Source organism: Salmo trutta, chromosome 28, assembly GCF_901001165.1.
Source record: "Salmo trutta chromosome 28, fSalTru1.1, whole genome shotgun sequence".
NCBI lineage: Eukaryota > Metazoa > Chordata > Actinopteri > Salmoniformes > Salmonidae > Salmo > Salmo trutta.
The window spans coordinates 6,357,719-6,371,181 of NC_042984.1; the positions used below are offsets into that span (position 1 = coordinate 6,357,719).

Consider the following 13,463-nt stretch of genomic DNA (forward strand, 5'->3'; position numbering starts at 1 on the left):
ACCCCCACACATTGACTCGGTACCAGTACCCCCTGTATAAAGCCTTGGTATTGTTATTTTATTGTTACTTTAGTTTACTTAGTAAATATTTTTTTTAAATCTGTTTCTGGAACTACATTGTTGGTTAAGTGCTTGTAAGTAAGCATTTCACGGTAAGGTCTACCCCGGTTGAATTCGGGCGCGTGTGACAAATAACATTTGATTTGATTCCACCAATAGTACCCATTTACGTCACTTTCAAATAAGGACCTCTATTTTGAAAGCGAACAGCAAATTCCACTATTGTGGCTGCCTTCACAACACATAACCCGCTCCGGTCAAGCGTCACTTTGAAGCGGGCTATAACGTTAGCTTTGAGTTTACAGGGTTTAGTAGTTGGCTAGCTAGATATTTTCATGAACTGAAGTTCAGTTTCAATAGACGAACAACAAGTGCCTACCTAGCGAATACTTACTCACATGGATTCCTAAATATTTGCTAAGAATAGTGAAAATGCCTGCAGTTAATACGGGTATTTGTTTTCAGGCTGCTTGCATTGGTGCTAGGACGGTACCACGCTAAAGCTAGCTAGATACCCCAGAAGTTTCTAATAACATCTGTATCAACGATATTTGCTAACATTTTTGATCCTGCTCTTATTTCAAATCCTCACATAGACGTTTTCCAATTCGGTCGAACAAATAATACCTTATTACTTACCAACGCAGTATTGTAAACATATCATGGCCAATGTTTGCACTTTATTTATTTTGTACAACTTTGACAGTGCAATTGGTCCTGGTGGCGGCGCTTGGCTTGTACATTCAAATTCAGCACACACACCATTCTATAATATAATTGTGTTATTTGACGTGTCAAATTAAAAGTTTATACTGTTTTTTTGTGTATCTTTTTTTTGACACGCAAAGACCCACACGGCGTTTCAAAGGAAACTGCCAAGAGAGTTATTTACTAATGAAACACAGCAGCATGTCTAAACTTAGGCAATGGTCATAATACAACATCTGTATTTAACAGTCTGTGTGTGTGTGTTAGTTTTAGGATTAGCAATGCCAATAAAGACTAGAGCCTAATCAATAGAAAACAAGTGAATATCGGGCTACATAAGAGTTTATTGAACAAGTGGGAACGAGCAAACAAAGCATTTTCTCCCTGTAGATTCTGGTGCTATATTGTCACTCCTTTTAAGTAGGAGAAAATAAAAAAAGTTTTCCAACAATAGCTTACCAAGTAGCAGAAGTTTTACTTCCCTGGACGCTTTGTCTCTGTCTTCTCGTAGGTTCCGATCAATCATTTTACTCCTTTCCACCGCCGCTTTGTCCTCTTGGCTGATCGTGCATCCCATTTTTAGCTACTTACTTGAGGTTTCTTCAAGATCTGGGTTTGAATGGCAGCTACCGTTCATACGTTGTTGGGGAGGGAATAGAAAACGTTCGGGTGCTTTCAAGATAATTTTCGCCCAGGCAGAAAGAAAAGAAAAAGGCGTTGGCACTCCTCTTGTCTCGACAACAAACAGACAGAGATGCTGGTAAACTCACGCCAGCAAACCAAGTGTGGTTTAGCACTGAAAGACACTTTGCAATCAATTTCTACCAACAAAAAAAAAAAACTCGAGCCTGCGATCTAAGGATCGCTTACAAAGAAAGTAGCTACACAATATTACTTTTCTATTATAAATGTTGCCGCAGTCCTCCAATATATAAAAAAAGAAGCTATTAACTAGCTCTTATTAAAACTCAAAGCTACCGAGTAATTGGGGCATAGAATATCCATTTACCTATCAATTCTTCTTGATTTTGTTTGTTGTTGCATGAAGGCACGTGTAAAATACGCATCTGAACTGTCATACACGTCACCACACGCTGGAACGCAAAGAAAAAATAAAATCTATATTTTGTGGATGAATGGAAAATGTAGTCTAAACTCACAGTACATTTGCTATTATTTATCTGAAATGTAAATAATATCGGACTAAATTCTTCAACTCTCATTAGCATATGCTCAGAAGAGCTTAATGCTCACTTTTGAAAAATATTTTTGCAGCAATCCGGATGCCTCTATTTGAGGGAATAGTAAAAATAATTTGGTTTTGGGGGGCAGAGGAACTTTTTTCTTTGGAATGAGCGCCCACCAGTGGAATTATATCAGAGGCAGCTCAGATTTATGAGAGAGCACATCTGCATGCTGTAAACATGATGACAGGTATCTTCATACATTTCCAGTCAAAAGTTTGGACACACCGACTCAAAACAGGGTTTTTTCTTTATTTGTACTATTATCTACATTGTAGAATATCAGTGAAGACATCAAAACTATGAAATAACACATTTGGAATCATGTAGTAACCAAAAAATTGTTAAACAAATCAAAATATTTTTTACACTTGAGATTCTTCAAAGCAGCCACAGTTTTGCACACTCTTGGCATTTTCTCAACCAGCTTCATGAGTTAGTCACCTGGAATACATGTCAATTAACAAGTGTGCCTTGATAAAAGTTAATTTGTGGAATTTCTTAATGCGTTTGAGCTAATCAGTTGTGTTGTGACAAGGTAGGGTTGGTATACAGAAGATAGCCCTATTTGGTAAAATACCAAGTCTATATTATGGCAAGAAGAGCTCAAATAAGCAACGAGAAACGACAGTTCATCATTACTTTAAGACATGAAGGTCAGTCAGCGCAGAAAATTACTACTAAACAACTACTAAAAGACACCAATAATAAGAAGAGACTTGCTTGGTCCAAGAAACACAAGCAATGGACGTTAGAAATCTGTCCTTTGGTCTGATGAGTCCAAATTTTAGATTTTTGGTTCCAACTGCCGTATCTTTGTGAGACGCAGAGTAGGTGAATGGATGATCTCTGCATGTGAGGTTCCCACTGTGAAGCATGGGGGAGGAGGTGTGATGGTGCCTTGCTGGTGACACTGTTAGTGATTTATTTAGAATTCAAGGCACACTTAACCAGCATGGCTACCACAGCATTCTGCAGCGATACGCCATCCCATCTGGTTTGCGCTTAGTGGGACTATCTCAGAGGGACTATCGCAGACTGCTGATGATCCGTCAACATTTTCAAAGACAGTAAATGCACTGAAGCATTAAAATTCAATCAGTCAATCAATCAAATTGATTGATATATATATATATATTTTTTTTTTTACATCAGCTGTTGTCACAAAGTGCTTATACAGAAAACGAGCCTAAAACAATAGAGAAAACAATGGAGATGTAGAAGCATGGTGGCCAGGAAAAACTCCCTAGAAAGGCTTGAACCTACAGCGCCTTGCAAAAGTATTCATCCCCCTTGGCACTTTTCCTATTTTGTTGCGTTACAACCTGTAATTTAAATGGATTTTTATTTGGATTTCATGTAATGGACAGACACAAAATAGTCAACATTTCTGAAGTGAAATGAAAAAAATAACGTGTTTCAAATATAAAAAATACAAATTAAAAAAAGTGGTGCGTGCATATGTATTCACCCCCTTTGCTATTGTAACCGATGTGAAGTGGCTAGGTGGTTAACGGGGTGCGTGCTAATAGTGTTTCAATCGGTGACGTCACTCGCTCTGAGACCTTGAAGTAGTTGTTCCCCTTGCTCTGCAAGGGCCGTGGCATTGGTTCGAGCCCAGCTAGGGGCAAGGAGAGGGACGGAAGCTGTACTGTTACACTATGAAGCCCCTAAATAAGATCTGGTGCAACCAATTACCTTCAGAAGTCACATAATTAGTCAAATAAAGTCCACCTGTAATCTAAGTGTCACATGATCGGTCACATGATATCAGTATCTATACACCTGTCAGGGACAAAGTTGTGGAGAAGTACAGATCAGGGTTGGGTTATATAAACCCATCCATCTTGAAGGAGCTGGGGCAGTTTTGCCTTGAAGAATGGGCAAAAATCCCAGTGGCTAGATTGTGCCAAGCTTATAGAGACATACCCCAAGAGACTTGCAGCTATAATTGCTTCAAAAGCTGGCTCTACAAAGTATTGAATTCAGGGGGGTGAATAGTTATGCATGCTCAAGTTTTGTTTAGTCTTATTTGTTGTTTGTTTCACAAGAAAAACTATTTTGCATCTTCAAAGTGTTGTGTAAATCATGTTGTGTAAATCAAATCATACAAACCCCCCAAAAATCCCTTTTAATTCCAGCCTGTAAAGGCAACAAAATAGAAAAAATGCCAAGGGGGTTAATACTTACGCAAGCCACTGTAGGAAGAAATCTAGAGAGGAACTAGGCTCTGAAGGGTGGCCAGTCCTCTTCTGACTAAGACAGTTGTGTCAGACTCTGGCATCATTACTGAGAAAAATTAGACAAGTGATGCTTTTAATCAATATTTTATACATCCAGGGCTTTTATTTGAAATAAATTGTAGTTTAATTTAACCTGTTCAGTAGTGCTGAGCAATTCATACTGTTTGGTTTTCGGTTTTGTTTAAATTATTAAAACAAATATCACAGTTTTGGATTTCGATTAAACAGTTGAACATTAAATACATTATGAAATAATTACATTACAATGATTTTAGAGCTTTTTTATGGAATTTCCAAACCACAAAATAGTGAACATTCAATTGTCAAAACATTGAAAATATTCCATTGTCTCCGTCAGGTCCACATTATGTAGACATCAATAGAAAAATAGGAAATTACTATGAAATAACATAATATTTCTGTTGTATATATTACTTTGTTTTTATTTGATGACTTTATTATTTTTCATTCCTTAAAGTCGTCATCTCATCTCTGTTCAGGCAGTAGCAGTCAGCCAGCCAGACATACCATCTAACACTATCTGTGTGCTCCATACTGTACAGTCTTTAGTCAATCTATTAAGCTTGTTGTTGTGACATGACTTTCCGATCCTTAAGAGATTAACCTGATGACTGTTATTTATTCAATCCACTAATTATGTTTAATTGTTACCCAATTAAATTAATAATGTAACAATTAACTCATTAGGTATTTGGGGCACCACGGAATAAGTGTCACGTCCTGACCAGTAGAGGGGGTAGTTGGGTCAGGACGTGGCAGAAGGGAGTGTGTGTTTGTTATTGTTTCATTGATTTTGGCCGTGTGACTTCCAATCAAGCACAGCTGTAGAGGGTTGTGGTTGATTGGGAGTCACACATAAGGTGCCTACTTTGCCTTGTGGGGTTGTGGGTGGTTGTTTTTTACACTGCTTGTATAGCCTGTAGAACTGTCACTGTTGTCACCTTTTTTGTTGTTAAGTGAATACTCTACTCCTTTATTTTAAATTAAATATGAGTATTCACATACCTGCTGCGCCTTGGTTCATTTCAGAAGACAGCCGTTACAATAAGTTGTTTTTAGCGAGTTACCATTTCTGAAATTAAACTCAAGAAGATGTGTTTATAAGTTATATATTGATAAGTCATGGCAGGTAGTCTAGTTGTTAGAGCGTTGGGCCAGAAACCAAAAGGTTGCTGGATCGAATCCCCGAGCTGACAAGGTAAAAATCAGTCTTTCTGCCCTTGAGCAAGGCAGTTAAACCACTGTTCCCTGGGCGCCAAAGACGTGAATGCCGATTATGGCAGCCCCCCGCACCTCTTTGATTCAGAGAGGCTAGGTTAAATGCGGAAGACACATTTCAGTTGTACAACTGACTAGGTATGCCCCTTTCTCTTATTAATCATTACCGCATATCAGTCTCATTATGAACATCACAGACCTCTTGAATCCGCAAGAACCCCAGCCTTTTCTGGTCATTCAGTTCTACACTGGACTGACGGCTTATTACACAGAGATAGAGATGGAGAAGGAGGTGGGAAAAGAAATGCAATGTATTTACGTGTAGATGTCTTTATCTGTCGTGTCTCTTTTGAAACCAATCGATCCTTCTCTGGGGAATGGCTCGATGGGTGTAAGGCTCTAGTTGTCCACCAGAGGTCACAATGTCCTTCTTAGTTTTGGTCTTGTAGTGGAGTGTTCAAATAGAACAGATACTCGGTGATTGTCTGAGATGGGAATTCCTTCCTTCCCACCTTGTGCCTTTAGTCAAAGTTCTAGATCCCTTTACATGCGCAGCTGCAGACTGTCAATGTTTTGGTCTAATGAGTTTTTCTTCACCTCGTGTTGAGTTTCAGAGTTTCCAACCATTTCGACTGCTGGTCTGCATGTTAATTCTTAGCAAGTCCTTTTAAGCACTCTGGTCAAAAAGGGCGGTTCCATCGCACTTAGTTAATGTGCAAGGGACATGAAAACTATGATGTCGTTATAAAACAAAAAATATATTCCTATCTTAACAAAAATAATTTCATCGTTCTTCATATTGTATTAACCTTGTATTGGATGGAAACTTATCAGCCGAAGTTACAGTATTTGTTCATACAGATTCTAATATCATAAAATGAAAAGCAATACGACATGATTCATCTTTAGATCCCCACTGACCATTCCTATCTTAGAAATATTGTTCCAATATTCACTTTTGGACGTTAGAGTTTTGGAGGCAAAAGTTTCCTGGAGGACAAAGGCATTTCTTTGGTTGGTACTGAAAAGGAAGAGAGGGTTCTTTGCTGCATAATATTTACGATTGGTGTGAGGTGTCATAAAACCAGCCCAGCCCCCCCCCCCTCTCCTCTCCTGTAGGAGAGAGGGGGGGTCTGGCTATCTGTCAGCCATTTGCCAAGCTGATCTGAGGCCTTGGATCCTCGACCAGGAGAGTCATGACACTAGCCTGCCTAAATATGCTGCAGAGCTGTCTGACAAAATCATTTTACTAGTTCTTCAAAGTAGATAAGGCATACTTTCACGAACTGTCTCTGTCCCTCTTGTCGTTGTGATGTGCACATTCCTCTCTCACGTGGTCTGTGTATGTGTATCTAATCTAAGATAGCAGGTGTATCTGTCCAGAGATCTGTGTCTGAGCTGAGAAAATCTTCTTCATTCCCCTACTTAAATTTACCACATATTAGCCCTCTATAAACCCACCACCCATTCCACTATTTAACCATACCACATATTAGCCCTCTATAAACCCACCACCCATTCCACTATTTAACCATACCACCTATTAGCCCTCTACAAACCTCCACCCAGTCCACTATTTAACCCTACCTAGTCCTACTCCAGATCAACATTCTGAAAGGACATATCACTACCACTCAACACCACCTGAAGCTGTTCTGCAGTAAAGCCTCACAATCCCAAGTACTTCTCTGCCGCTGCCACCACAACCTCTATTTTCTGTGACTTTCGATACATTTCTACAGTACAATTGACAACGGCTATAAATGCTACAAAGTCCACCTTACTGAAGCACATATTCTTCCCATCACTCTCTCTTGATCTCTGCCTACTCACAGGAATCCTCTCAGGATCCCTCACCCTGTACCCATCTTCCTCTACTACTTTCTTCACTGCTTCGGCATACAACACTTTCTGTACTACTGTAACCCCGGCAACCTCAATCTGCCTTTCTCTCACCAGACACATCCCATCTACAGCCCCATGATCATCCCCACAACACACGCAACTTTCTCCACCGATACCACACATTCCTTATTATAGTTATTTACCACGTTTCTGCGCTGAACTAGGTTGAATATTTGTTTAATGAAAACTACAACTCCCTTCAGCCCGGCGTCCCACATAGTTCCTGACTTGATTTCTCGAGCATGGATGAGTAATTGTTGTTATTTATTATGTTTTTTTTACTCAGTCGGGGACTCAACTTCTTGTTGCAAGTTAGAATAGTAGAATACACAAGGTGCAACCGGGGAAAAAAACGAAATGTTGGTTAATCGCTCAGCACTACTGATCAGTCAATTTCTAGTGAATCTTTGTTTTCACTTTAACAACTTTCTACTTGTGATGTGCTAGATGCCCTGCTTATAAGATTGATATAGAAAAAAGTCCACTGGGACTGATTTGCTTGACCCTTTCTTGCTGCAGCTTTCTGCTATCCTAATTGTGGAATCACTGACACATATTTTTAACCTGACAATTATCTGGGGTGCTATCCCCAGGGTCTTTGGTGTTAAATGACATTGTAAATTGCAAAGAGAAATTATGTTTTTTTGAAATTTACAAATTAATAAAAAATGAAAAGCTGAAAATTTAATTTGGAGAAATGTCAAATGTTAATAATTGTCAGGTAAAAAATATGTGTCAATGATGTGTCAATGTATTCAAGCCATTTGTTATGGCAAACCTAAATAAGTTCCGGAGTAAAAATGTGCTTAACAGATCGCATAATAAGCTGTGTGTTTTTGAATGACTACCTCTGCTCTGTACCCCACACATTCAATTATCCTTAATGTCCCTCAGTCAAGCAGTAAATTTCAACCACAAAGACCAGGGAGGTTTTCCAATGACTCACAGTATCAGACCCAGATGCAGACCACGTCAAATTAACAATAGTTTAATATTCCAACAGGGGCAGGCAATAGACAGGTCAAGGCAGGCAAGAGTCAGTAAACTAGAGGTTGGGCAAAGGTACAGGTCGGCAGACAGAGTGGTCAGGCAGGCAAGGGTCAAAACCGGTAGGGCGAGAAAAGAGCGACTGGAAAAAGCAGGAGCTGAGACACAAAACACTGGTTGACTTGAACAAACAAATCAAATCAAACTTTATTTGTCGCATGCGCCGAATACAACAAGTGTAGACTTTACCGTGAAATGCTTCTTACAAGCCCTTAACCAACAGTGCAGTTCAATAAGAAGAAAATATTTACTAAGTAGACTAAAATAAAAATTAATAATAAAAAGTAACACAATAACAATAACAATAACGAGGCTATACACAGGGGGTACCGGTAGCGAGTCAGTGTGCAGGGGTACAGGCTAGTTGAGGTAATCTGTACATGTAGGTGGGGGCGAAGTGACTATGCATAGGTAACAAACAAACAAACAGAGAGTAGCAGCAGTGTACAAAAGGGAGGGGGCGAGGGGGGTCAATGTAAATAATCCTGTGGCGATTTTATGAATTGTTCAGCAGTCTTATGGCTGGGGTTGTAGAAGCTCTTGAGGAGCCTTTTGGTCCTAGACTATAACTTGGGTGCCTGGAGTCTCTGACAATTTTATGGGCTTTCCTCTGACACCGCCTGGTATAGAGGCCCTGGATTGCAGGAAGCTTGGCCTCAGTGATGCACTGGTCCGTTCGCATTACCCTCTGTAGCACCTTATGGTCAGATGCCGAACAGTTGCCATACCAGGCGGTGATGCAACCGGTCAGGATGCTCTTGATGGTGCAGCTGTAGAACCTTTTGAGGATCTGGGGACCCATGTCAAATCTTTTCGGTCTCCTGAGGGGGAAAAGGTGTTGTTGTGCCCTCTTCATGACTGTCTTGGTATGTTTGGACCATGATAGTTCGTTGGTGATGTGGACACCAAGGAACTTGAAACTCTCGACCCGCTCCACTACAGCACGTCGAGGTTAATGGGGACCTGTTCGGCCTGCCCTTTCCTGTAGTCCACGATCAGCTCCTTTGTCTTGCTCACATTGAGGGAGAGGTTGTTGTCCTGGCACCACACTGCCAGTTCTCTGACCTCCTCCCTATAGGCCGTCTCATCGTTGTTGGTGATCAGGCCTACCACTGTTGTGTCGTCAGCAAACTTAATGATTGTGTTGGAGTCATGTTTGGCCACGCAGTCGTGGGTGAACAGGAAATACAAGAGGGGACTAAGTACACACCCCTGAGGGGCCCCAGTGTTAAGGATCAGCGTGGCAGACGTGTTGTTGTCTACTCTTACCACCTGGGGGTGGCCCATCAGGAAGTCCAGGATCCAGTTGCAGAGGGAAGTGTTTAGTCCCAGAGTCCTTAGCTTAGTGATGTGCTTCATGGGCACTATGGTGTTGAACGCTGAGCTGTAGTCAATGAACAGCATTCTCACATAGGTGTTCCTTTTGTCCAGGTCAGAAAGGGCAGTCTGGAATGTGATTGAGATTTCTTCATCTGACAAACTGGCAACAGACAAACAGAGAACACAGGTATAAATACACAGGGGATAATGGGGAAGACAGGTGAAACAGATCAGGGTGTGACACACAGAGAAGGGCACCTAGAGAGAGCTACATCTGCGTTTAGTTTATTTGTACCTTACTTGTGGAATTATCTCCAGAACAAAAATAATGTGTTTGTTTTTCATGATTGTGTTTTGTACTATTGTATGGTTTTTTTTGCGTTTGAATTTTAAATATTGTGAATTCGTATGATTGTGTGCATGGCTCCCTTCTAAAATAAAACATCAAAATAAAAATGTAATTTGAAACGAACAAAACTTCCTATATCCTTACAAAAATAAGGATATAGAAATTAATTCCTATGTCATTTTTCAGAAGATGTTATATCATGTCTACACAGACCTGAGCTGTAGATGTTATAACATCTCTACACAGGCCTGAGCTGTAGATGTTATAACATCTCTACACAGACCTGAGCTGTAGATGTTATAACATCTCTACACAGACCTGAGCTGTAGATGTTATAACATCTCTACACAGACCTGAGCTGTAGATGTTATAACATCTCTACACAGACCTGAGCTGTAGATGTTATAACATCTCTACACAGACCTGAGCTGTAGATGTTATGACATGTCTACACAGACCTGCGCTGTAGATGTTATATCATCTCTACACAGACATGAGCTATAGATGTTATAACATGTCTACACAGACTGTAGATGAGCTGTAGATGTCTATTGAGAATAAGAGAGGCTGACTCAATTGATCCTCTGTAGAGGGGGGTGGTGGGATGAACTGATGGGATGAGAGAGGAGAGAGAGAGCATATCAGGATCCTCTCGTCCTCTCGTCCTCTTGCTCCTCCTACCCCGCTCCCTCCGAGCTGTCATTGGTGACAGGTTGCCATGGAAACAGTGGGTGGATTTCCGCAAAGAAGTCAGAAATTAAGTGAGGAAGCCCATGTTGACTGGATTCACCCCAGCCAGTGAGGACTGGGTTCACCCCAGCCAGTGAGGACTGGATTCACCCCAGCCAGTGAGGACTGGATTCACCCCAGCCAGTGAGGACTGGATTCACCCCAGCCAGTGAGGCCTGGATTCACCCCAGCCAGTGAGGACTGGGTTCACCCCAGCCAGTGAGGACTGGGTTCACCCCAGCCAGTGAGGACTGGATTCACCCCAGCCAGTGAGGACTGGATTCACCCCAGCCAGTGAGGCCTGGATTCACCCCAGCCAGTGAAGACTGGATTCACCCCAGCCAGTGAAGACTGGATTCACCCCAGCCAGCGAGGACTGGATTCACCCCAGCCAATGAGGACTGGATTCACCCCCAGCCAGTGAGGACTGCATTCACCCCAGCCAGTGAGGACTGGATTCACCCCAGCCAGTGAAGACTGGATTCACCCCAGCCAGTGAGGACTGGATTCACCCCAGCCAGTGAGGACTGGATTCACCCCAGCCAGTGAGGCCTGGATTCACCCCAGCCAGTGAAGACTGGATTCACCCCAGCCAGTGAAGACTGGATTCACCCCAGCCAGCGAGGACTGGATTCACCCCAGCCAGTGAGGACTGGATTCACCCCAGCCAGTGAAGACTGGATTCACCCCAGCCAGTGAGGACTGGATTCACCCCAGCCAGTGAAGACTGGATTCACCCCAGCCAGTGAGGACTGGATTCACCCCAGCCAGCGAGGACTGGATTCACTCCAGCCAGTGAGGACTGGATTCACCCCAGCCAGTGAGAAAGACAGTCAGAGGTCAGTTATATACAGAGAAAGACAGTCAGAGGTCAGTTATATACAGAGAAAGACAGTCAGAGGTCAGTTATATGCAGAGAAAGACAGTCAGAGGTCAGTTATATGAAGAGAAAGACAGTCAGAGAGAGGTCAGTTATCTGTGCCTCCTCCAGCCTAGAACTTGTAATAGAACCTTCTGCAGATGATGACCTCATTTGGACCTCGGGTCTCACAAGCAACTACATCAATGGGAAACTTTTGCATTGCTTGCAAATCCGTACCTAATAACCAGGTATAAGCCACACTGACATCATTCCTTACCTGATAACCAGGTATCAACCATACTGACATCATTCCTTACCTAATAACCAGGTATAAGCCACACTGACATCATTCCTTACCTGATAACCAGGTATCAGCCATACTGATATCAAGCCTTACCTGACAACCAGGTATAAGCCACACTGACATCATTCCTTACCTGATAACCAGGTATAAGCCATACTGATATCAAGCCTTACCTGACAACCAGGTATAAGCCACACTGACATCATTCCTTACCTGACAACCAGGTGTAAGCCACACTGACATCATTCCTTACCTGATAACCAGGTATCAGCCATACTGACATCATTCCTTACCTGACAACCAGGTATAAGCCATACTGACATCATTCCTTACCTGATAACCAGGTATCAGCCATACTGACATCATTCCTTACCTGATAACCAGGTATCAGCCATACTGACATAATTCCTTACCTGATAACCAGGTATCAGCCATACTGACATCATTCCTTACCTGATAACCAGGTATCAGCCATACTGACATCATTCCTTACCTGATAACCAGGTATCAGCCATACTGACATCATTCCTTACCTAATAACCATGTATAAGCCACACTGACATCATTCCTTACCTGAAAACCAGGTATAAGCCATACTGATATCAAGCCTTACCTGACAACCAGGTATAAGCCACACTGACATCATTCCTTACCTGACAACCAGGTGTAAGCCACACTGACATCATTCCTTACCTGATAACCAGGTATCAGCCATACTGACATCATTCCTTACCTGATAACCAGGTATCAGCCATACTGACATCATTCCTTACCTGATAACCAGGTATCAGCCACACTGACATCATTCCTTACCTGATAACCAGGTATAAGCCATACTGACATCATTCCTTACCTGATAACCAGGTATCAGCCATACTGACATCATTCCTTATCTGATAACCAGGTATAAGCCACACTGACATCATTCCTTACCTGATAACCAGGTATAAGCCATACTGATATCAAGCCTTACCTGACAACCAGGTATAAGCCACACTGACATCATTCCTTACCTGATAACCAGGTATCAGCCATACTGATATCAAGCCTTACCTGACAACCAGGTATAAGCCATACTGACATCATTCCTTACCTGATAACCAGGTATCAGCCATACTGACATCATTCCTTACCTGATAACCAGGTACCAGCCATACTGACATCATTCCTTACCTGATAACCAGGTATCAGCCATACTGACATCGTTCCTTACCTGATAACCAGGTATCAGCCATACTGACATCATTCCTTACCTAATAACCAGGTATAAGCCACACTGACATCATTCCTTACCTGACAACCAGGTATAAGCCATACTGACATCATTCCTTACCTGATAACCAGGTATAAGCCATACTGATATCAAGCCTTACCTGACAACCAGGTATAAGCCACACTGACATTATTCCTTACCTGACAACCAGGTGTAAGCCACACTGACATCATTCCTTAC

General features: G+C 41.8%; 1 protein-coding gene across 1 annotated transcript in view; it reads right to left on the reverse strand.

The window, feature by feature from the left end:
• The window catches only part of LOC115165324 (guanine nucleotide-binding protein G(k) subunit alpha), a 75,073-nt gene extending 73,257 nt beyond the window's left edge, over window positions 1-1,816 (reverse strand). The window contains exon 1 of the mRNA XM_029718394.1: window positions 1,228-1,816. Within this exon, the coding sequence (XP_029574254.1) occupies window positions 1,228-1,345 (118 nt within the window). The 5' untranslated portion in view covers window positions 1,346-1,816. The remainder of the gene's footprint in view (window positions 1-1,227) is intronic.
• Window positions 1,817-13,463: the final 11,647 nt, after the last annotated feature.